Below are 25,869 nucleotides of genomic sequence, written 5' to 3'. Positions count from 1 at the left end.
ACTCGGCTAACAAAATGCAGTCCTTACCATACTGGTTCTCGTTATTTTTTTACTACAGCCTTTTATAGCCAGGTTTAAATATGTTTGTTGCATTCAGATTTCCTGCCTCTCTAATCTATTGAGTTAAAGTGTTCTAAATTTTGGCACAAATCCAATATTCTTTTCGCTTGCATGGCAAGCTTGTAGTATGGTCTAAGCCTAAGGGGTCATGACAGAACACAAAACAATGTATACATTATGCATATATACATGACAAGAACATTGAACTGTTAAACAAACAATATGTGCAAGCAAGGAAGCGATGCTATATGCCAGAGGCTTAGCATTTTGTCTGAGATTACATGTGGGATTTCAGGGTTGAGAGTTGACAAGATTGTCAGACGTGACAAATTTGACAACACATCACAATCACATAGTGCTGTGTGTGATTGAGACAGCTATTTGGCCATGCAGGCCCGGTCAAAGAGAACAGAAAAAGATCAAGATATGATCTACATATACAGTATATAGCATAAGGCCAGCCGGTACAGTATGTATGAGGTTAATTAAGCATAAGATAGTGAAGTGGTAACACATTGGTAGGTCCACATACTGTAGCAGCTTGTGCGTACGCATTATTAGACATAAGGTACAACCCCCCCCCCCCACCCCCCATGTGTCTGTGAAGTGTATGTTGGAGACACACTTCACAGGCATCTTGCATACCTTCGCAGCATGGACCTGCAGCGTGCACGTGTCCGTGTTGGACATTCTTCGCTGACAGAGACAGAGTCTTAGTGCGTTGACAGTCTTAAAGGTTTAGGTATGCAATGACTTGGCAGGATTATGGATCCCTGTAACAAGATGACATTTACATTTGCCATGGCGAGTAAAAGAAAAAGGGAAAAAAGGGAAAGGTCGGCATTGTGGCTGCCAAGTGTGTCTGGAGGAAGATATACTTGTTATAGGAATGTCTGTAATTATAGCTTAGTGCATCCACTCACAAATGTAAGCTTAAGATTGAGAGAGAGACTGAGAGAGATTACATTCTCGAGACGAGACATATGGAGATGGAGGGAGAGGTTATGGGGTGAGTATAGAGAAGGTGGATTACTATTAGCTTTCCCTTGTTGTGAATGTTCTGCATGTTAATGCAAATATGGCACTCACTGCAGATGCACATGTATTATGACTGACAGAAGGAATCCAGGCCTCCTATTACATTTTCTTATTACATTTTCAGATGTAATTATCAACACTGTCTGCGTGCGTGCGACTGTCTTGTGTTTTTGAGAATCTTGCAAATCGCAAGAATTTATTTTTGCTAGCCTCTTTCAGAGCCAAGCCATCTAGAAGAGGAAGCACATGAAGTCTGAGAAGCGCATGAAGCTGTGCCCATCTAGTTATTGGGTGATCATTTCACCGTATAGGGCAGCTAACCAATAAGACCATGCGTTGCATTCTGTCACAGAGACTCGGGCCCAGCTGCATCTCTGGCAATGACACTAATTATGTTTACCACACATGCCCCAGCCCATACCCATATTTCTTGAGATATCACTCCAGTGCCACCATGCACGACATCATATCATTCCCTCATTCAGGTCATTTCCATCCAATGATTGTGATTCCCTGTGTGTACTCATGCTCCCTGCCAGACATATTAACGTTAACCTTTCACTATTCATCTGGATGTTAAATGCCTCTCCTTACTCAAACACCCCTTAAAGAGCACTTAGCAGATGGCACGAGAACCCCAAGCGAATTCCGCACATCGAAATGTTTACCGGTCCCAAAACGTTGCTTCCAAAGGCAGAATTGGCTTAAATAACACGGCACCTCATCCGCCAAATTGGAATATAATGACTATTATTCATCACCCGGAGGCCTTCCAACCGCAAACCTTGCCATTGTTACTGAGCGTTTCATGAGTGGACCCCAGCACATAATTGAAGCCTCACGGTGGTTCTCTAGAGAGAGTCCAGAGGAATTAGAACCTCTCAGTCACCCACACAGGTAAATGAGGATTTATGTTGGCCAGGGCAGCAAATAATTACCTAGAGGAGAATAAGGGAAGGGGTTATGTGTGTGCGTGATGCGCATGTGAAAAATGCAGGTTTGAGTAATGAACATTCCACCACAGCCAGCAAGCAGGATAATGAGACTGGGGCAACAAGAAAAATGCACACAGTAACATAAATTATCCATTTGTAACTCCTAGACTGTACCGAATACCAATGTAACTAAATGGACCTGTACTATACAGTATGTTCATTCTAGAGGTTAAAGTAACACTGAGGATTTTATACCTTCTACATGCCACCATGCAGTTGATTTGTTGGATTGCCATGCCGTTTGGATTGAATACTTTATTAACACGTCAGACACATTACGGCAAGAACAATATAACAAGCTATGCTGAAAGTATAACACGAAAAGCCCAGAGGGCTTGTTTCTGTGGAATTACGAGAAATGCGAGAAGTTGCGAGAAATGTCCTTCCTGGTGTTGTATTTTAGCTTTATTGTGGTGTTTTAGTTTTTTTATAATTATGTTGTTTCTGCTACACCCTTTTCTGTGCTGCTTGCTGCACTGAACCAGTATATATCCAGTCCACCGTGATCAAAGAAAGATATTCTTTTCTTCAGCACCTCAGCGTCTTCAAATCTTATTTTCCATAATTACAGTGTGTCCAATTTTCAGCTATAGATGGGAATCACAAAGAATGTAGTGTGTGGTGGAGCTGCACTCTATTGTGTGCATGTGCTAGTGTGGTGACGATCTACAGGTATGCCTCATGTGGCCAGCTAATCTTTATGACACTTCACAAGAACAATGTTGGTGTAACTAAGAGATTCACAGGAGGAGAAGTTTCACATGCATAGATTTACAATTAAGAACAAACCTTCAAGCTCTTCATGAGAGGCCTGTGCCTGACAGGCCGACACCGAGTTTACTTAGTCAAAACGGATTTGTCAGTTCTATATCCAGGTAGTATAAAAATTTAATGTTTTTTTTTAATTAAATTATTCACTTTCTGCAAAATGATCCATCACATGTGTCTTTATTAGTGCTGATTTACAGTAGACCATGGTAACAGTCACGTGCCACAGAGTCATGCGGTAGTGGTTCCTCAATCACTGTCACTGAAGATCTAAGCTACCGTACATCGTAGCTTGAACACTACGGGAACATTCTCGCCTGCAGGCCAACCTCAGTGATCCATTATTCCATTTGCATATTCTTACCACATATCACACGGAGAGTATAAAGGCCTATTCATAGTCCAGTTTGAGGTCATAGCTTATCACAGCGGTAACAACATTACGTCGCTCGCCGCAGTGATCAGCTATCTCCGCGGACTCCGACACATGTCTCTGTTTTTACTGTCCGACAAGTCCTTTCACTCTGGGGCTATCACCTCACTGATTGGTCTAGAAGTTAGGTGGGGGTTCCCCTTGGTTTTGCAGGCACGGGGTTTCGCAACTGAACCAGAGGGAGGCGGGGTCAATGCTTAAGGACATCACGGCAAGTATGATGGCCTCGACTCGTTATCGCCGTTTTACGTGATGAGTTATATAACCTAAATCTGGAGTATGAGTATGAGTTTTAAGAAGTGTGTCTTTGTTTCCGCAGACGGTCAGAAGCAGGAGGCGAAGCTGGGAGGTGGGTCCAGCAGACACTGTTTCACCGGCCTGAGAGCCAACACGCAGTATAAGATCAGCGTGTACGCTCAGCTGCTGGACGGTACCGAGGGCCCCGCCGTCACCACCACGGGGAAGACACGTGAGTATAACAGGACTCACTCCGCTCACTGGAACACACATATGGGTTTACGCTGATGATGAGGGAACACTCAATTACTCACAAGCTCCCTCGCTCTCACACACAGTAGCAGAAAAACATGCATTAAAGGGTACATGCTACACTCACATGCTACACTCACTCGCACGCACGCACGAACGCACGCACGCACACACGCATGCACGCACGCACACACACACACACACACACACACACACACACACACACACACAATAATAGTCTGTTTTTGAGTGCTAGGGAGTCCATCTGGCTGGAATTGGAAAGTCGATCATTCCACTCTCGGTTCACCAATCTACGTGACGATAATGTCCCTTACCCTGTGCACTTATCGGAGCCATCTGAGCAACCATCAGCTGAGTGAAGCTGTAAAAGCAAGTGCCCCTCCACCACCGGGGTGGTGCCCCTCCACCACGGGGACCTTGCCATTAACACATTACACTGATACATTGGCACTTTACATGCAGATGTACACAGTGCTTGTTAATTAAAACCCTGCAAGACCCCGATATATTTCTACTTGCATAAAAGAGATTTCAACCTTACTACTACTTTTTACTACTAGGACTTTGCAGAGGAAATTATGTAAAAATAATAATAATTACATTTGGGGGATATCTTTCCCAATAATAAATGTACATGTTCTAGACATTCTAATGATCACAAAAAATATATATATAACAGGCGTTTTACTTACTTCAGGGTTAAAGGTCAAACATCATAGTTTAAAAATTGTTCAAAATTCCAGAGATTTTGAATTAGGCCATTTAAATGCTTACAATGTTGCACACCACGATGGGTAGAGATTGGTTATTTCTGGTGAGCGACACATGCAAGGAGTACTGTATAAAGTTACCGGTCTATTGACAAAACAATAGTCAGCCCTTAGCTCTGACAAAGAAGCACTCTTCATGCTACAAATACACGTGTACATCCACACTTAAACCTCACAAACAAAGAAGGCTGTAATGATGCGCAGGTTTGCTCATGTGTGTTCATGCACACACACACACACACACACACACACACACACACACACACTCTTCTTGTGTGACCACCACAGCCGTGCATCAAAACACAGCCCACCATTATGCCACTGTTGAAAAGCTTGAGTAGATGATCATGTCATTTTCACAACATAATACAGTTATTATCCTCCTGGGAGGGACGGCAGAATGTGTTCAGAATTACTTATTTTGTTCTGCAGCAGTGAGCCGCAAAAACACTAATCAAGACCTACTGTAACGGTGATGGGGAGAGGGGGGGGGGGTAAGAGAGGTAGAGGGGGAAAAGAAATGATGGTGACGCATAGAGAAGTTACAGTGCAGTAAGTGGCCAAAAGAGAGGAAGCAAGAGCCAGAGGGACATAGGTGGAACGAATAAGAGAATTGATGCGATTGAAGTGATGGGGCGGGGCGGGAGAAGAGCCAGAGGAAAGAGAGACAGATGTCTCAATCATTTGTTCTGCAGCACCAAACCCATGCAGACCGTAATCAAGACCCACTGTATGAATCTGAGAGAGATGAGTGTGAGAGAGAGAGAGAGAGAGAGAGAGAGAGAGATGGGGTGGTGGAGGGAGAGAAATGAGGATTATGAGGGAGTGTATGAGGAAGAATGAGGACAAGAATCGACTGAGGGCGCAAGAGAAAAAAGGAGATGCACAGGGAAGAGGAGAAGGGAAGAGGATTTTCAGACAGAGTGGAAGGAGAAAGTGACACAGCAAGTGCATGTGAACAACACTCATCCTCTCCTCTTCATCACGCTCTCCTTTCCTCTGCCCTCGCCCTCAAGGTGTGCTCGCGTCGGACACAAAGCTAATTCTTTCCACGGCACGATTATATTATATACATAATATACAAATCTATGCAAATATACAAATAGACAAGTGGGCGACGCATGCGGCGAAGGGCGTGGATTCCACGCCATTCGCTTATTTGCCCTCCTCTCCTCTTCCCTCCTCTCAGTTATTTGTTTGTACTGAGCAGCCTTGAATCAGCTCAACAGGCTCTAGGTTGAGGCCCCACATTGACAATGATTTATAGCTTTGTTTTGATGCAAATGAAAAGCCGAAGGCTCACTCCAAATTACTACCCCCCTCGGCTGCGGGTGGCCAACTACATCCAGAGTCTCCTCTATACCTGCTGTCGAAAGTAATTCCCGACGGCAGGTAGATTGATTTACTGCGTTAAGTAGAGGTGGATAAACGCAGCGCACAGGGTTTACCAGTCGCCTTATTTTACAGATGGTTGGGGGCTGAGGATTTGCGGCTCAGAGGCACTGCATGGGGCGGATTTTAGCGTGATTTACACCGAGTTGCGTGTGGGTGTCGCACACACCGAAAATGGCAGATCTACATGCTCACAACGCGCATACGCACTTCAATGCGTTGTGAGCTTGTAGATTTCCGGCTATTTCCAGTGCGAGGCACCCCCGTGCATCTAAGTATAGTCCAGGCTTTAGGCTGTGGCAGTAATCAAGCTAGCAAATTATACAGGGGTTTATAATGATAGACTTTACGTGCTGCAGTAAAGCTGCTGCTGTGTGTGTGTGTGTGTGTGTGTGTGTGTGTGTGTGCGTGCGTGCGTGCGTGCGTGCGTGCGTGCGTGCGTGCGTGCGTGCGTGTGGTCATTATACTATACTACTATAATGGAAAATAGAACTGGTTCTATCGGCGTGTCAGGCGAGGCGCCAGCGCGCGTCGGACGCCGCCGGTGTGCGATAGGTTCATTGAAAATAATGGAGGCGCGGCCTCCTGCGGTCGCAGACGGTGTGTGATGGGCTTAAGTTAGATGACTGGGACTGTGGTGTCTAGCTGCTCCATATAGTGTTGATTGTCCTGTATGATGATGTATGATTAGATATTCATATTGTGTGTGTGTGTGTGTGTGTGTGTGTGTGTGTGTGTGTGTGTGTGTGTGTGTGTGTGTGTGTGTGTGTGTGTGTGTGTGTGTCATCTCTCTCACTCTGCAGTACCAGTTCCAACGCCAGCACCAACCAAACCTCCCAGCACCGTCCCTCCTCCCACCATCCCCACCGCCTTAGAAGGTAAGACCCTGGAACTCCTTGAGGGAGGAACCAAATGGGCCAAAATTGGAACCAAATGGGCCCTTATGGGTCTGTAACTCTGAGAGTGTACAAATGGACCCGCTAGGGTCAAACTGAGGGTCCTTGAAATTATAATGGTTGATAATCACTGCAAAAAATTTCTCTTTTGGGGGACCCTGGCATATCGTTTCAAATGGGGGTCCTTGACGTGAAAAGGTTTGGGAACCACTGCCTTGGGTTACACCGTTTCCCAAACACTGGGTCACCGGGACATTTTTCTGGGTCCTGTTATTTATTGTTTACAACATTAGTAAACAATTAACAACAATTAAACAAACAATTAATTATTATTATTATTTACATTAACATTTTCTAAAATCATTCCCAAAGAATTAATGATTTTGTCAGTAATTTCATTATTCATATTAGAGAACAGATGTTTCAAGATGGAGTGCCGTGATTTTTTCCACCCTAAAACATGAACATCAGGTATTATTACTATAGGAAGATGTCGTTTTTTATGTGGACACACTCACCAGTTCATTAAGTATGCCTGGTTTGCCTGGTGGTGGTGAATCCACCTGAACTGAGGCTTGTACACTAGTTACTGTTGAACTGTCAATAACTAAACAACGGAGCATTGCGGTTAGTCGGTGACACACTTTTATTCTGTGGGTCTGCACTGGCAGTGGCTGCAGAGTGTTCTAGAGAAACTCTGGCAAGCACACCAAAAACAGATCTAAACTTAACCATCTCTATCCTAAACATACAGTATATAACCTTTATATGATACTTCTGTTTCAGGAGACAGTAGATTTTTATAAGCCATATGATTCAGCTTTATTTTAGTGTGTGGCAGCAGGTCCAAACATAACACATACATTAACTCATGCCGTAAAGTGTGATTCATGTACAGTAGTTAGTGTGTAGGGGAGGAGTGTGGGTAAAAGTTTATTTTTCCATATTCTGTCGACGGTTATAGTATATCATTATGCTGAGCATCTGAAGACATTTAGCTGTCATCATGAGAGGAGTATATAATCTAAACTGTTCATCTCCCCCGGCCTGCATAGTAAAGTGGCACGCACGCACATGTGCGCGCACGCACACACACACACACACACACACACACACACACACACACACACACAGTACTGTTCAAAGCACATTGCAGGACAGGACAACAATAAGAATAACTGTCATCCAGGATGTGCACAAAAACCTCAGTACAGTCGGCACTGAGCACTAAGTAAAGGCATGTGGAGGAAAGCACGTGCATAAAGAAAATAATAACAGACACATACACACAACAAAGAGTGAAACATCCACAATACACTTCCAACACACATACATGCATGCATGCACGCACAAGATAATATCTTTTCCGGACGAGATAATATCTTGTCTGGACGAGATATTGTCCAGACGAGATCAAATCTTGTCCAGACGAGATAATATCTTGTCCAGATGAGATATTATCTTGTCCGGACGAGATATTATCTTGTCCAGACAAGATAATATCTTACCATGGCCATTCAGGGGCTGAAGCAAAGATTTGATTTAAAATGTTCACTTTAAAATAATACATATATACAGTATAAAATATTTCTTTTTTCACGATTTTCCCAAAATAGCACATCTACAGCTCATAGAGCAGCACAAAGTGACGCGCTAAACCTGTAATTATCATTCCTCACATCGTCACGTCTTCCCTCAGATGGTGAAGATCGGCCTGTGAGGATTTCATTCCCTCAGCGTTATACGTATCCATTTTGGGAAAGACAATAAAAAACCATGATGTGTGCCAGTTCCTGCGGCTAAATTATAAAGCTCTCAGTCTTTAGATCAGGTGCCAGGTTTTTTCATTTCTTTCTCTTCTTTTTTTCTCCTTCTTTCCCCCTTTTTTTTAGCTTGTTTTGTAACTCTGCATGTCTAACCACATGATACGTTCCCTAACAGACTGGAAATAGTGACCATGGATTTTTCGATTCTCGATTTTAATATAAATGATACAGTATCATTGTTTTTCGTTTTGTTTTGTTTTGTTTTAGGAATATGAATAAATATTTACAAAATGCAGATACAAAGCTCCTGATGGCGAGAGCTTGTTCTCAAACGTATGCTATTGTGCCACGCATGCCATTGTTCTCATCCAATCTTCTCCCGAACTTGTGAGAAGTGATCCACTGTTGCTGAAGAAACAAAACAAGCTCCCTGGGCTTACAAGACCTATTCAAGTATATATGTGAAGTAAACAAAGTAGTCAAACCACAGAGGAGCGTTCTGCTGATCGATTTGGGCACCGAAGCGGCAATGTACTTTATAGAGAAAAGTTTGTAATTGACATGATTGTTTACTCTGGCATCGAACAGATTGTTTGATTCTGGGTTTTCGATGTAGCAACGGTTTAACTGCTTCAGAGTTGAGCTTAATCGTTTGTTGAGCTTAAAACCTCTTAAACCCCAGGGGGGTCCAGGAGAGAAAATCAAACATATCGGAGTTGGAACCTGAAACCTTGACCAGCCCCATTTTCCCGCTGAGAGCCGTTCATGAGGTGGACAGCCGCTGCCCGGATTGGGGCTTAAGAGGTTTTAATTGTATTGGCCCAGGCGGCAACCATCCACCTCTCGAAATGAAGCCAATGTCATGAGGAAGTAATGGAACCGCTGCAGCTCTCAATAATGGCCTATAGATATATAGAGATAGGGATATAGAGATATTCAATGTCAATGGGTATTTGACCTTTGACTTTGACTTTACTTTACACTTGGTTTTATTACCTTAGTAAACATTTTAATAAATACAAAAATGAAAGTCTTCTTTCAATTATCATGATATGACTTTTTGTAAATTACATCCCCGTCATTTTAAAATTAATTATAAAGAAGGGAGACAACCGATTCTACTGAGTGACTGAACGACCCACACTCACTCCCCCTCCACTCAATAGCATTCATTTTCCAGTTCCGTTCAAAACGGGTCTGTAGAAACCAATAGGTGATGACACGGCTCCCTTCGTACATTATGGTTTACAGTCTATTCTATGGTTTACAGTCTATTCCAGTGGTTTTCAACCTCAGGTTGGACCCTCAGGTGGTCCCCAGCAACATGATGGAGCGTTGGTAAACAAATGGACCCTCCTTTAACTGTCTCTCCTTTAACTCTTGAGCGTAACATTTTACTAAATGGACCCTTACAGATCCATTTAGTTGTTATTGGTTGTTATTGTTAAACACCTGCATTAGGCTACTTCATTTACAAGAAGTCTACACCAGTAAAGGTCATTACACACTGGCGAATTAGCGACGCGATGCGAATAAGCGATCTGAAAATGCGAAATATTGCATGTTGCAGTTCACCTGCGAATCTCTGCAAAATACGACACCAGAGCGAACAAATAAAGAGCGAAAACGGTCGCATTTTCGCACATTCGCCACTGATGTGGAAGCTTGCATGGACTTAAATTGTTTTTTTTAAATGCGAATTATTCGCACGAATATATCGCGTCGCCAATTCGCCAGTGTGTAATGACCTTTAGACACCTGAGGGCGAGAAGCACGTGCACTGGCCATATATGGAGTGTGTCTGTAGTGTACAGGGTGTGATGAGGTCGGATCAACATATGGAATGTCAGAACAGGTCAGCTCCATATATGGAGATCTAAGGGTGGCAGCGGTGTCTTGAATGTACAGGGTTTGATGAGGGCCCAGGTAGGGCCGGGCCTTGATTTTCGGGCCTGTTGAGAACTCTAGTTTTCGCTGCCTTCCAGGCACGGCTACACAAATAACTTTGGGCAGGCCCGTCTAGAGTTTAAATGGACAGGTATCAGTCAAAAGGGAGAGAAAGGCAGGATCAACATGAACAGGTTCTGACATATATCCATATACTGTACTAATATTGATGACATCAGGATCTCCATATATGGGTGTCATTGCGACATGAGACCTAGGCACAATATATGGGGGCTTTCCCCATGTATGGAGATTATGATGTCATAGTGATGTCATGAAACCTGGGCACAATGTATGGGGATTTTGAGTGACAAAAAACGCAATATTTCATAGTTAACATATGGACTTAATATCAGCAGGTCACATTCATTTACTATGAGGATCCCTTACTATCATCCCTGATGATGTCATAGTGATGTCACGAGACCTGGGCACAATATACGGGGGCTTTCCCATGTATGGGGATTTTACTATCATCCCTGATGATGTCATAGCTAACTGCGGCTTCGGTCGCAACAATTAACATGTAAAATAATTCTTATTTTGATCAATGTTTGCGTGTTGTCTCTCATATGGTACCACATCAACACAGCATGGAATTGTGGAAAAAATCTTATCCAACAATAACAAAATATTCTTTAGTTCAATTAAATCCAAATTAAAGAACTCAAAAATACTTAGCAGCTCTCTCACTGGGCTGTCAGCATGTTCCCTCCCCGAGCATCACTGACTACTGACTTGCTATGCCTGTAGTCTCCCTTTTATAGGAGAGGATCCTACCACTAACAGAGAAGCAATTACATCTAAACAGATTATCTACAAGCTCACAGATATCCGCTGAACATGAATAAGTAACCAAATAAATAGATGTTCTATTTTAGACTAAACATCATTTGGGTTTGCATTAATTTCCAAAGATAATAGAAATTGCTCATCGACATTGTGGAACACCCCTACTCCTCAACAGTACTTGGCACCTTCCCCCCCTTCTTAAGCTGAATGGCTGAGCCCTGCTCTGGTTCAGCAGTTCAGATTCAAACAGAAGAGTGCCAGCACTGGAGAGGCCATACCAGTGACAAACAATGAGCTAACCACAGGTTACAATAAACTAACTGTTTTCCCTGCAAGTCTGTATGTATCATTTCATTATGCAACCTGAATATGTTGTGAATAAATTGTGAATGCATTCATCAACAGTATTGACCTTATATCATGATAGGACCTGTCTGCCCCACTACCCACAGTCTGTGTGGTGTGTGTGTGTGCGTGCAATGTCCTTAATCAGAGTGTGTGTGTATATAGGGCACGGGCTGCCCCGTGACATCATCAAATAAATAATGGACCTTGATATGAAAAAGGTTGAAAACCACTGGTCTATTCTATGGTTTATGGCAGTTCAGACAAAGGTTTAAATGATCCACATACTGGAAACCCTATATTGTCCCTATTCTGGGGCTAATGTTCGGTGAAATTAGCCAATCTACAGATTGAAGATGGGATTCAGAAAGGATTGGTAACAGGAGCCGTCTTTGTTGATCTGTCTGCCGAGTACGACACTGTGAACCACCGCCTCCTCCTAAAGAAGATCTTGGAGCTGACAAAAGACCTGGCACTCTCAGACCTCATTGGAGGAAAGATAGGCGCTTCTTTGTTACCCTGAACAACAAGCAAAGTCGCTGGCGACGACAAAAGAACAGCCTACCGCAAGGTAGTGTGCTGGCCCCACTACTGTACAACGACATGTACAGTATAGTGGGAGGGAAAAAAGGAGGGGATGAAGTGGTTAAAACATTATTTTGTGAGATTTTCAGTCATAATAATAAGGAGCAGGCCCTCCTCAAATGATATAAATGTACTTTATTTACATCACGTCTGTTTTTAAACAGACGTGATGAATTGAATCTGTTGCCATGGGATTGGCACGTATTCGGCTAACGTGCTACTTTCTCCCAAGCCCCGAGCCACTGGCAGCCAGATAAGGGATGTAACAAAAGTAATGATAATGGACATTTACCATGAAAAACCCATATCCATACAAAATGACTGTATTCATTTGTATTCTTTCTTACACTCCATCACATATTGACCTCCCCCCCCTCTCTCTCTCTCCCTCCCCATCTCTCTCTCTGTGTTTCTTTCTCTGTCTCTCTCTCTCTCATGCACACACATCCCCCTTACTCTCTCTTCCTCTCCTCCTCCTCAGTGTGTAAGGCTGCCAAAGCAGACCTTGTGTTCCTGGTAGATGGTTCGTGGAGTATCGGCGATGAGAACTTCCTGAAGATCATCCGTTTCCTGTACAGCACCACAGGGTCTCTGGACCTGATAGGACCCGATTACACACAGGTAGCAGACTACAAAAAATACAAATAAATATATAATTCATTCAGAAGTAGTCTGTACAAAAGTAGCAGAACCCCATATCTTCTCTTGTCAATTGAGAAAACCCTATTACATTTTCAGTTACACCATTTGATGTAGCTTTTTATAAGTTCTTTTTAAGTGCCATGTCTTCAGAATACCAGACATACTGACATACAGTGGGAGATACAAGCGCTAAGATAGAATCTAATGGTAGCAGCTATTTTCTTACCCTTTCAAGGGTAATCAACCATTAGAGCAGGCCAGGGGGGGAGTTAAAGCCTATAAATCAGGCTTTAGGTTAGGACTGACTGAGGAGAATGTGGTGTCAGTTCTGACCAGCTGGCACTTGTCGTCTTTGTCCTACAATGATTGTATAAATAGATGTATTATTCTAGCGTTTTCTAGCACTGTAAGTGAATAAAAAGAACATGAACAGTTAGTTTCTAGGTCTTCTGTCAAAGTCGATTTTTGCAACTGAATAAACGTGTTGACATTAGTTATCTAACTTTATAGAAAATAATACCTGCACGGGCACTTCAGGAGAGACTATACCCAAATAAAATACTGGAGCACTCGACTGGTCTGCACATGTTTATTGTTTTGCAGGGGTGACTGACGTTTCCACTTTCGTTTTCCTCAAAGTCAAACCGTCCTGTTTGACTCCGAGGAAGACGAAAGATATTTTACTTGGGTAGTCTCTCCTGAAGTGCCCAGGTATTATTTTCTCTGATGCAAGCTGTCCCTGTTGAGCCCTTCTACCTTCTATACTGACTGAAGCATGCTGGACTTCTCCTTACTTATGAGTTGTGCTAAGCCTAAGGCTAAGGTTGTTATGTGCCCTGTGGTTTTCTGATGTTTCCCTGTGCCCCCCAGGTGGCCATAGCCCAGTTCAGCGATGACGCCAGGACAGAGTTCAAGCTGAACTCCTACAGCAACAAGGAGAAGCTGCTGGATGCCATCAACAGCATCTCCTACAAGGGAGGAAACACCAAGACAGGCAAGTGGCACACACTGTAGTTTTGTTCAGAACAATGGGTTTTACGCACATCTAGTTCGTTGCTGCTTTGGTGCTAGAACTGGTTCCGTTCTAGATTCTTGGAACCTTAGTGCTTTCACGGAAACGGCGGCCATGTTTTGGTTCAAGTTCTGAGTCAACTTTTAGGCTTCGGAACCAATTCATTTGAAGTGGAAACACTCTGAACTAGTTCAACATTACGCACCGTGTTTAGTGTTTAGTTTAGTTTAGTTTACTTAGTTTAAATCACAGAAAATATTACATGGTACGATGTTTCGGCACAGTTGGCCTTCATCATGACCAATAGCTTAAACATGTGTGAAGTGATTAAAAGCAAGTACTGTGTACTTGACTCAAGTACTGTGCTTGAGTACTTTGTCCTCCACTGCATGTGAGAGAGTGAACAGATTTCTATTCTAGTATACAGTACAGTGAAAAGGAGATTCCTAGCTTCCCAGTGATACTTGGATTATTATCTACTTTTCCATAACCACAGAGTAAAAGGCCCTGTTTGTTGACATGGAACCTCATAGGTGCTGTGCAGTATAGAAGCTTGTGTGCGCACGCACGCACACACACACACACACACACACACACACACACACACACACACACACACACACACACACACACACACACACACACACACTCTAACAGAACATTTAATAGTGTTGGTGGCAGCCTGAAGTTAAGGAGTGAAATTGTAATTTGCTGTGTGTGTGTGTGTGTGTGTGTGTGTGTGTGTGTGTGTGTGTGTGTGTGTGTGTGTGTGTGTGCCCGTGTGTGTGTGTGTGTGTGTGTGTGTGTGTGTGTGTGTGTGTGTGTGTGTGTGTGTGCCCGAGTGTGTGCGTTTGCTTGACTGTGTATTTTCATTTGTTTGTTCGCAGACCCACCTTTGATTTGGTGTGTGTGTGTGTGTGTGTGTGTGTGTGAGTGTGTGTGTGTGTGTGTGTGTGTGTGTGTGTGTGTGTGTGTGTTTTTGCATTTGCCCACCACTGTGTGTTTGTGCATGCACGCATGGTAATGCGTGTGTATGTGCACAGTGCACACACATGTGCGTGTGTCTGGTAATCAGAGAAGGCCTTCGGGGCATGCAGCGAGCGACAGAGTCATTAATCAGTGTTTACAAAGCAGCCAGGCTCTCCTATAGGGACACACAGCAGTAATACAGTTACTGGCTGGCCAGGAAATCTCAATTAAGTACACTGTGGTGGTGCTAATGCTCGTTCCAATATAAAGACGGCAATACCAGAGATATGTTCCACTTTCATTATCCTAAACCAAGAAATGTCTTTTTCTTGCATCAGTTCAGCCAACTATAGTTTCAACCCGAGCTTCCCTATTCTGCAACGAACATTAAGGCCACAACAGCTGATCTACAAGCTCACAACGCATCCCAATGCGGCTCGTAGTGAGCATCTGGATTGTCTTTTTTCGCCAAAGAGATTTGAAGTAGAAGCAGTGGTGGAAATTAACTTAGTACATTTACTCAAGTACTCAAGTACATTTTACCGTACTTTACTTGAGCACTCCACAAATATTGTACTTTTGATACCAATACTTTTTGTACTTTTCTATCCTGGACTTTTACTTGTAACAAAGTAGTTCTGTATTACAGTATTGCTTCTTTTATAACTTTGAGTACTTTTTCCACCACTGAGTAGACGGATATAATACTGCTTCCTCCATACTGACTGACCGACGGGTGCTTCTGTCCAATCAGCTTCCTCCGTACTGACTGACTGACAGATGCTTCTGTCCAATCAGGTCGGGCCATCCAGCACGTGAAGGAGAACATCTTCACGGTGGAGGGCGGCTCCAGGCGGGGAATCCCCAAAGTCCTGGTGGTCCTCACGGACGGTCGCTCCCAGGACGACGTCAACAAGGTCTCCAAGGAGCTGCAGATGAGCGGTCAGAGCCGCCTTATTATGGGACGCAGGGTTCTTTCTATGCATGCATACAGCATGCAGTGGTGTCATGGCCAATTTATGCTCTGTTGTACGATGGTGTCACGTTCTGAAAATGGCACTTCTATGAGCTATTTTCAAGTCTAAATCAGGCTTTGTAAGGGCATGAACTGTACAGTTGTGCGCGATGCTCTTACTGAGCCTTTGGACTACAGCCATTAAAAAGGATCAAATGTTGATCATAAATTATGATAATTTTGTCCGTCCGAATTATTGGCTTGTTTACGGCCACCATTACCCATGTGTTTTCTTAGCGTAATATCTTTTACCCTAAATATATTCTCTGATTGATGTGATTTTATCCTTTGCTGCCGTTTAGTTAACAGGAACATAACATGTATATTGCTCCTTAAATATTAAAACATCTCGTCATATTCCTGTGATTATAGAATGCTCGTACAGTTACTCAGACATTCTAGGTTGGACTAAACAAGTAGGAGACACAAATACCAAGGAATAGCAAGTAGCACAAGCTCAAACACATGGTGCTCAGAATCCTCTTCTTTCTCTCTGCCTGCAGGCTACATAGTGTTTGCCATCGGCTTTGCCGATGCAGACTACGGTGAGCTGGTGAGCATCGCCAGCAAGCCCAGTGACAGGCACGTCTTCTTCGTGGATGACCTCGACGCCTTCAAGAAGATCGAGGAAAAGCTGGTGACGTTCGTCTGCGAGGCGGCCACAGCCAGTGAGTGTCAAGACACTTTGTTATGCTGGGAAGTGGCAACTCTGGAAATGTGAATAGGCTTGGTCAGAATAAACAGACAAAATAAGGCAAAGTTTAAATGCACAAGTGATTATATTGTGGTAATAAAATAGAAGTCAGACGTACAATTCAATGGAGCAGAGAAATGTAATGGGCAGTCCCGGTCTGGCTCAATGAGCAACAGGTATTCACAGTTTTTATACATGCCCACAGCTACAACTCAGGCTGATGGGACACAGACATTGATTGATTGATTAGGTCAGATAAAGAGCTGTATCAATACTGTCTTAGGACAGTGCTAGGCTTTTAATAATTATGTGAGTTATTAAAAATACTCAACAGATACTTTTATGAGGAATATTATTAAATGTTTACTTCTCAGAATTCCTCGACACCAAAAAACACCAAAAAACGTACACGGTTTATTGTGAGTGCAAGTTTGACCACGACTGTTATCAGCAGCATACCTGGCCAGTGGCCACATCGTGAGTCGTGATGTAGTCTTGTCAATGCATGAGAAGACTTTTTTTAGTTTATTTTTTAGCCCAGAGTGGGAAAGAAATATTCATGTGCACAAGTGGAGGGTCCGTGCACAAGTGAGAATGGCTGCATTCATTCAATAACATGGAGTGGATGAAAATCACAGTCGATGCGCTTATGCTTGCGTGCCTGGTGGGTTCCTAATGTTAGGATGTTGGTTAACACAGTGGTCCATTTGTCAGAGGCTTGATAGAGAGAGGGAGGGAAAGATGTACAATAGAGGGTATGCGCAATTGCGCATGCATGAAGTGAGTGGCAAAGTGAGTTTAATGTTGTTTAATGTTAATCAGGATTTTCTGTGTGTCTGTATGGCTGTCACTGCCACTCAGTAGGCGTTCCCGCATAACTTCCGGTTATGATGATGATGTCACGCGCATACCCTCACAAGTAACAAGTATTCTCGGGGACCACAGGCGTTTTGCTTATAGAGATTAGATGGTTAGATTATAGATTATAGCATTTGAAGTGGTCAAACTAGCATATGTTCAGAAGCATCTTCCCTTCAACCCCAATTGGCTTTAATCCATGCCGTTCCTACTTATTGTATACACTTGTGTTGCAGATTCAACTTTTTCATAGATTTCGTACAGTAGATGCTGTAGCTTCATAGACCTGTTTGACAGCACTATCATCAGTGTATGTGGCTTCATGTGTATTTTAAGACATTTAACCACTTATTTATTTATTTATTTATTTGACAGGGACAAAGCTCATTAATCAACATGTCAGTTTTCACATCAATGTAAATGGGCCAGAGTTAGCCGAAGCAAAATTTCATCTGTAGTCACTTAAAGCTTAATACTTAGTAAAATTGACCTTTGCCTTGATACTTTGTCTGCTCTTTTTGTCCCTCTACCCCAAACCTCTTTGGCGAAAATAGCCGATCTACAAGCTCGGAAAAATAGCAGATCTACAAACTCAAACAAACAATCTACAAAGCTTGCAGATTGGCTTTTCGGTAAAAAAGAAAAAGAAAACATAGATTTGGAGGTTCCCTGTAGTAACTTTGAGGAATAGCCTACGGAATGTTGCAAATCTCTGAAGAAAACATGCAACGGCACATTCTCAGCAGGAATGTATTATTATTATTATTATTATTATTATTATTTTCACTGTGTGACTCATTACAGAGCGTTTCTTCCTCCACAGCTTGTCCCTCTGTGCCCATGAGTGGCAGCACAACACCTGGTAAGTGACCGCACATTATTATGTTCCCTTCACCAAACTTGACAACCTGTCATTCATTTAAAGGTCACACAATTCTAGCTTTCAGTTTTTCGGCATTTTTCTGTAGCTGATTTGCTCATATAACTGTCTCACTGGAGAAGGCAGAGTTTTCGGCTCACCTGCCCCACGGGTATAATCGTTGTGGGCGGGGAGGGTGTACATTGGTAATTGCACGTGGGGGCGGCACCTGTCAGCAGGGAGTGTTGGGACGAAGGTCCTACGTCCTCCCGGTGGGGGCTCCTCACTGGCAGGTGAGTCAGTAGGATACAACAGCAGTGACACAGAAATGTGTGTGGGGAGGAAGCAATTGACATTTTGACTAATAGGGGAGAAAAAGGGGGTACAAAATAATTGGCTACTCTAAATCCCCAAAAAATAAAACATAAATGAACTATGTTTGTCGGCTAGGTTTCCGTATGATGGAGCTCTTTGGATTGGTGGACAATCGCTATGGCAACTACCCCGGTGTTTCCATGGTGCCGGGAACTTTCAACACTTTCAACAGTTTCCACCTGCACAGCGACGCTCTGTTGGCTCAACCAACCAAGTACAGTACAGTACACACACACACACACACACACACACACACACACGTGCGCATGCTTGCGTTCCAGAGCAATGACTCTGCCCAAATACAAGTGTTTGTTGTGGTCTCTGTGGCACCGCCAGGTACATCCATCCTGAGGGCCTCCCATCAGACTACACCATCACTCTGCTGTTCAGACTGCTGCCCAACACTCCGGAGGAGCCCTTCGCCCTCTGGGAGATCCTCAACAAGAACAACGAACCGCTGGTGGGAGTTATCTTGGATAGTAAGTAGAGCTGGGGACCTAGGCTGTGTGTGTGTGTGTGTGTGTGTGTGTGTGTGTGTGTGTGTGTGTGTGTGTGTGTGTGTGTGTGTGTGTGTGTGTGTGTGTGCGTGTGTGCGCGTGTGCGCGTGTGCGGGCGTGCGTGTGCGCGTCCATGCGTGCGGCCATGATGAATGACTTAACTCTTGTGCCGCTCCAGATGGAGGTAAAACGCTGACGTTCTTCAACAACGACTACCGAGGAGAGTTCCAAACGGTCACCTTCGAAGGGCCAGAGATCAAGAAACTGTTTTATGGAAGCTTCCACAAGGTCAGACCTGCTCCCAGCCCACCTGACTCACTGATCACCTCAATGACTGACTGACTCACTCTCGCGCACGCACGCACACACACACACACACACACACACACACACACACACACACATTCAGTAGCCTCTGTGACCGCTAGAATAGAGACGTTAAGTCTGTGTGTAATATTACGGGATATTTTCTGTGCCGCCAGACATATTCAAGCTATCCTGTCCAGTGATCTTTACCGTCTGCTGTCTGCTTACTGTCAGGGAAGCTCAAACCTATAATTTTGACTTACAGGCACATACGTCATTTGAAAACAGTGAGGCTTACTTAAACTTTCGTTTTTTTCAACCAAGGTTCATGTTTTAGGTTGTTATTAGAGAAAGTAAAAGATGAGTGTTATTTTTTTTTCATTTGCTGCTTTCATTTTAGGGATTTTTGCTGTTTTGTACAGGGGGGCGGGGGCATTCGAGCATGGTGCTAAATATGTATTTATTTTTTTTACAAAATATTATGGAGATTTATTTTAGGACTATTTACTATAGTCCTAATAAACCCCAGGAAATTACATCTGGCTACAAATAAATCACAGGATCCTACTGGGGCGAAGCCACACTGTGTGTCATAGGCTCAATATGTCAGTTTGACACATTCAGTAGATTCAGTTTGACACATTCAGTAGATCTCGTGATGTTTTGTGGCCAGATGAAATTTCCTGGGGTTTATTAGGACTATAGTAAATAATTAAAAAATAAATCGCTATAAAATGTTGTAAAAAAATACATATTTAGCCCCATACTCGAATGCCCCCTCCCCCTGTCAAAAACAGCTAAAATCCCGAAAACGAAAGAAAGCAGCAAATGGAAAAAGAAATAACACTCATCTTTTAGTTTCTCTAATAACAACCTAAAACATGAACCTTGGTTGAAAAAAACTAAAGTTGTCCTTTAGATAGCATGTGACGTGTCAAACTAGATGGTTTTCATCATTCTGAATCCATTCCAAGCATTAGTTTTGCACGAAAAACACTCCTTGGGCTAAAAACGGCCATAGACATGTGCTGACCTCATCACATTTGATGACGGCTATGGCCTTAGCCCAAGGACTGTTTTTCGTGCAAAACTAATGTTTGGAATGGATTCAGAATGATGAAAACCCCCTAGTTTGACACGTCACATGCTACTTAAGGCATAATGAAATTTAGAACATTTTGCCTTATTATGGTTGTATGGTACCCCAACTTTCAGCAGCTGTGAGAATTTCCCCTAGGGTGGTTGAATATAAACCAATGTGGGAAATGTTAGTAGACACTTTTACAAACACATTGGTGAAGAAAATTCTTGGTAAGAAATGTATTCCCAGATTTTATTAATATCCCCTGACTAACAAGGACAAATGGTTGTACTTCTCAGAGGGACAACCCACAGTATAGACAACCTGAGTCAGCGAATGACAAAATTATCTGTAACAGGCAAATTAATGAGTGTCACCGACCAGCTAGGGGAATTGGATGAATCAATCTTTTCATTTTGTTCAAGGTTGGTCCCAGTTCCAGCCATCTCGGTAGGTGGATAACAGTATCTCTGACATTTACAGCACAAAATGTCAGTGCAGAAGAACTGTGGGATAAGCTCTAAAAATTATTATTCTGCATATTACCACTATTTATTAAAACTATTCTATAATAGCCTATTATTTTCCTCAACTCAAGACCTTGTATTATCGTTATCTCTACGATTCTGTTTTTTAATTGGGGATTGCAATGAGTTGCTTTGGTGTGGTCTACCATAAAAAAACGTTTTGTCCCAACCCGACCCGTTGGTGTGGTTAATTGGGCTTTAGTCTGTGTTTTATGTGTGTGTGTGTGTGTGTGTGTGTGTGTGTGTGTGTGTGTGTGTGTGTGTGTGTGTGTGTGTGTGTGTGTGTGTGTGTGTGTGTGTGTGTGTGTGTGTGTGTGTGTGTGTGTGTGCGTGCGCGCACTATGTATCTACTCTATACGGTATGTGTACTGTAGCTATCCTTATCTGTGCTTTTATATAAACATTTGTGTTTGTATATTTATTCTTTATCTGTGTGTTTTTATGCACACATTTGTGTACTGCATAGAGATACTGTAGAACATAACGGGCACGTTTGTACTGCTATAATCTCAGCCACTTAGAACTAATAAAAATCACTTTAATGACCATTCGGCATTGCAACACACCAGCACTGCAAAGTCGTTAAGAGAGAGAAAGCTCCAGGGAAAAAAGACGTAAAAAATAGTGACACATCACTATAGTATTCCCTGTACAGTAGAACAGCAAAGACCTGTGCCACTGAAATATTCGACAACTTTTCAAAATGTTATTTTAACATTTATTTATTTTTATATACATATATTTATATACAACCACTCCACAGTCAAATGCAAAACCTGAGAGTTGTGACATTAGAGTTTGGTTGATTGATTGAATACTTTATTAAGAAAGAAATAAATGTAAACTGCATGAAGTATGGGCTAAATGTTCCTGGGGACTTGTTTCCATTGTGGTCCTAAACATCTCTGTCCCTCCCCCCGACTGCACAGCTGCACATAGCCATCAGTAAGACCAGTGCCAAGGTGGTGATCGACTGTAAGCTGGCAGAAGAGAAGAACATCAACGCTGCGGGTAACATCACCACTGACGGCCTGGAGGTGCTGGGGAGGATGGTCCGTTCCAGAGGACTGAAAGACAACTCTGCTCCGGTGAGTGGGATACACATTGGACACAAGCAAACAATGTAGAACCTGATTTATACTTGGTTGCGCACTGTGCCCCACACGGGTCTCTCTCACAGATACGTAAGTACAGTATGCGACGTGCGTACAGTTAACGTTATGCTTCAATTTAATAAAAGAATGGTGTTGCCAGTGAAATTAAATACATTGGGCTGCATTGTAAGCGCATCAGGCTGAATAAAAGAGGTGGCTGCACTGTTGCACTACCAAACCAGAGCTTTAGTTATTGTATGCAAACACAACTGTCAGAGAAATATATATATACTGTAACTAGCCTTTATTTCTGAAATTATAGACTGTATGTCTGATATTGCTCTATTTCGACAGACTTTCTCTGTTTCAGACAGTTAATTGCAGTGTTCAGTCGTGTGAGGTGAGGAGTAAGTCGTGGGAAACTGTTATCTCCCTTGCTCCAGAGATAGGATGGGAGAGAGAGAGAGAGAAGAGCACGGTTGACTTTGAATGGCTAATTGTGCTAAAAAAATGTTTCTATCTCACAGCAGCTGCACGTTGGTCATTTTGACACAATGACTTAACAAATGTTGATTTACTGTTCAGGAAGTAAAGGCTAACAAGTTAAAAGACACCTTTCTTCTAGAATTAACTCTGACTTTAATTTCCACCTTGTATTCTTTATAAAACTCATTGACATTCAGTCAGGAGTCTCTGGACAGAGAGCTTGTTTTTCTGTCCATAGCACATTACCATTAGTTACTGCTGTGGGGCCGTTGCACTGTGGGACAGATTATATAGAGTCAGATATAGAGCAGTGGTTCTCAAATTAGGATCTGGGTACCCCCAAAATGTATCAATTTAGCATAAAAATAAGTTCAACCATATGAACTCTACATATACAAGCAACAGTGTTGCAATACGAGCTCTGAAAAATATAGTTTCATATAATTTTAACCATAACTAGACCGGTGCCCGGCTGTAGAGCACAGAGTCGGTAGCAATGGAAGTTGAAGATGCATGCCCTGTGTCAGAGTACCCGTTCCACCCATCTGTCTGTGTCCCTTTTCTGCCCATATTATGGGCAGAAAAGGGACACAGAGAGACAGATACAGAAATCTCCATATTTTGGAGATTTCTGTATCTGTCTCTCTGTGTCCCTTTATTCCTATACAGTATATGGAGTTCTGTGTCAAGAATAGGCGCCCAAATAAGGAGTGTTGTGATGTCAGAACAGGCCAGCTCCATATATGGAGCATGGGCAGAGCCCTTTTGTGGCGGTTCTGGACAACCGTGGGTCCGACTCGACACAGGGCACTGCACTCCCTGTGGGGGTGTGGAACACGTGTGATTTGAAGTCGGTGGGGCGAACAATGGTTATGCCCGAGTTGCGTGGATTACAACCGTACAGACGTACAGAGACATGGTTCATTTATAGATAGATAGATATTTGCACATGTGGTCCCGGAAAATACATTAATGTGGGTGTTCCTTGAGATGAAAAGGTTTGAGAGATTAGGAGGACAACGTCAAAAGGTTATGAATTTCTGCCATTCCACTCTGCTCCACACACATTCACTACAACGGTTAAAAGGAGTATTTCACCCCAAATAATTACGTCTTTTCTAGCAATTACACACCCCATGGAATGAAGCCTTTAATTCATGGAGATTTATTTTGTTTTTGACTTTTTGTCACAATCCTGAGAGAATAATTGACCAGCGTGAGTGTCCTACCAGAGACATTAAAGAGTACAGTATCTTAGCATCTTTCTGGCGGTCATCAAATTATTGGCTCAGGAATGCGACAAAATCTCCATGAATTCAAGGCTTAATAGAGTTTATAATTGGAGCAATCAAGGACAGACACATCAACGGCACTTTGCGAGGGAGGAAAAAGTGTTTCATGTTGTTCATTCTGACCCCCTAGATTACTTAATAAGATAGATAATATCAGTTAATTTGGTCTTTTAGACATAGGTGGTCTGGTTTGCTGCTGTTCTAGTATCAGAACTATTATCATAAAACCTGTGAAGATTGCATCAGCTGACCGCATTTCCAAAAATATCAACCACCCCTGAACTAGTTCCTTCCACAAATAGCATAACAACAGTCTCTCTCTCTCTCTCTCTCTCTCTCTCTCTCTCTCTCTCTCTCTCTCTCTACAAAATGTTGTAAAGAACTCACTATATTTTAATACATTTCATGAGTATGACGTTTCCTTTAGGAGACTCTAACAGCATTTAACTATTTATTTATTGATAATGATACTGTATGTGGTTCTGAATCTGCTGTTTGTGTGTGGGTCATGTGCATGCGTGCATGTATGCGTACTGTATGTGGTTGTTTATGTATGTGTTTGTTTTTCTCCTCTGCAGTTCCAGTTGCAGATGTTTGACATTGTGTGCAGTACTTCCTGGGCTGGCAGAGACAAGTGCTGTGAACTTCCTGGACTGGTGAGGTCAAAGTTTTAACTGATCGCCTCCGTTTACTAATGCTAGTTGTTTCTGTTGCTGTACCAGTTTTTTACCTTTGAACGTGATACTATTTTGTTCAAATAAGTGTTAAATGCCTCTATATCATGATAGTAGGCTAATGTGTTTGTTCAGTGACATTAGTCTCTGTCTCTCCAGATTTTTCGAAAACAGATATGTTGTCATGTAATAATAGCTTAATTAAAAAAGAATTGCACTGATAACACAAAACCTGGTCAACTGCCTTACAGTCAACTAGCTAGCTAATGGTGAATGTGATAGTTGTTCACTGTCCTACAGTATTTGTCACACGTGTGCAGCAATACAGTAGCTATCCATCTCTACTTCTCACTCTGATGGAAGTGGGTTAGGTGTCAAACAAGCCCTCCTGGCGACTATTTATAAAGCTTCTCTTCTTGTTCCATAATCCACTCTGTGCTCCTTTTGTTATTTTTAGACAAAATAACAAATTGAAGTCAGTACATATAGGTTCAATATTGTATGTTGTGGTTTTGCTTTTAATCTAAGTGTAGTTTTGAAACACTTCAGCATTGTTGTAACTTCAAGGAGAGTAACAATACTCTTCCCTTCGGGACTTCTTGGTCCCTTTATTAAATTAATAATAATAATAGCTTGAATGTACAGTATATAGCGCCTTTCATGAACCCATGCAGGCTCTCAGAGAAAGATTATACTTTCTATTATCTCTAGAAACATGGATCAACAGACAATTTACAAGATATAACCATTTCACATGTGTCCTGTGCGTGCATAATTAGGCTAGTTACACTGTTAACACTGTGTTCTAAGATACACCAGCGTCTACACTTTCTCAGAAGACTTAGGCTTTTCGGAGTCAGTGTAAATATCATGTTGACCTTTTACAGAGCTAGTATGGAATCAATCTTAAGATACGGTATGTCCAGCTGGTTTGGCAATCTAACTGTGAAGTACAAATCTCAAATAAGTAGGCTAGCAAATATGGCTGGAAAGATCATGGGTATTTCCACCCCCCCCCCCCCCCATCACTCCCCAGGCCATCTTTGAACAAGCAGTGTTGAGACAAGCTCGGAATATTGTATCTGACCCTTTGTATGTGTTGTACCGAGAGTACGAGCTTGTATGTTATTTGTATGCAGCTGTGACTCTGTCTCCAAGAGACAAATAAAGACAACCTTGAACCTTGCAATG

The 25,869-nt window shown here is 42.6% G+C and overlaps 1 protein-coding gene across 5 annotated transcripts in view; it reads left to right on the top strand.

Annotated features, from left to right (window-relative positions):
* The window catches only part of col14a1b (collagen, type XIV, alpha 1b), a 160,524-nt gene that overhangs the window by 110,421 nt on the left and 24,234 nt on the right, over nt 1-25,869 (top strand). For all 5 annotated transcript variants that reach the window (XM_080788267.1, XM_080788265.1, XM_080788264.1 and 2 more), the window contains 12 exons: nt 3,614-3,763; nt 6,770-6,844; nt 12,779-12,918; nt 13,810-13,933; nt 15,719-15,862; nt 16,439-16,603; nt 18,311-18,349; nt 18,797-18,935; nt 19,058-19,200; nt 19,397-19,506; nt 22,062-22,220; nt 24,583-24,660. In XM_080788267.1, the coding sequence (XP_080644393.1) occupies nt 3,614-3,763; nt 6,770-6,844; nt 12,779-12,918; nt 13,810-13,933; nt 15,719-15,862; nt 16,439-16,603; nt 18,311-18,349; nt 18,797-18,935; nt 19,058-19,200; nt 19,397-19,506; nt 22,062-22,220; nt 24,583-24,660 (1,466 nt within the window). The remainder of the gene's footprint in view (nt 1-3,613; nt 3,764-6,769; nt 6,845-12,778; nt 12,919-13,809; nt 13,934-15,718; nt 15,863-16,438; nt 16,604-18,310; nt 18,350-18,796; nt 18,936-19,057; nt 19,201-19,396; nt 19,507-22,061; nt 22,221-24,582; nt 24,661-25,869) is intronic.

Source organism: Protomyctophum bolini (genome assembly GCF_963924005.1).
Source record: "Protomyctophum bolini genome assembly, chromosome: 17".
Taxonomy (NCBI): domain Eukaryota; kingdom Metazoa; phylum Chordata; class Actinopteri; order Myctophiformes; family Myctophidae; genus Protomyctophum; species Protomyctophum bolini.
The sequence above is the reverse complement of the archived record's forward strand: the minus strand, read 5'-3'. Positions and strand labels throughout refer to the sequence as shown.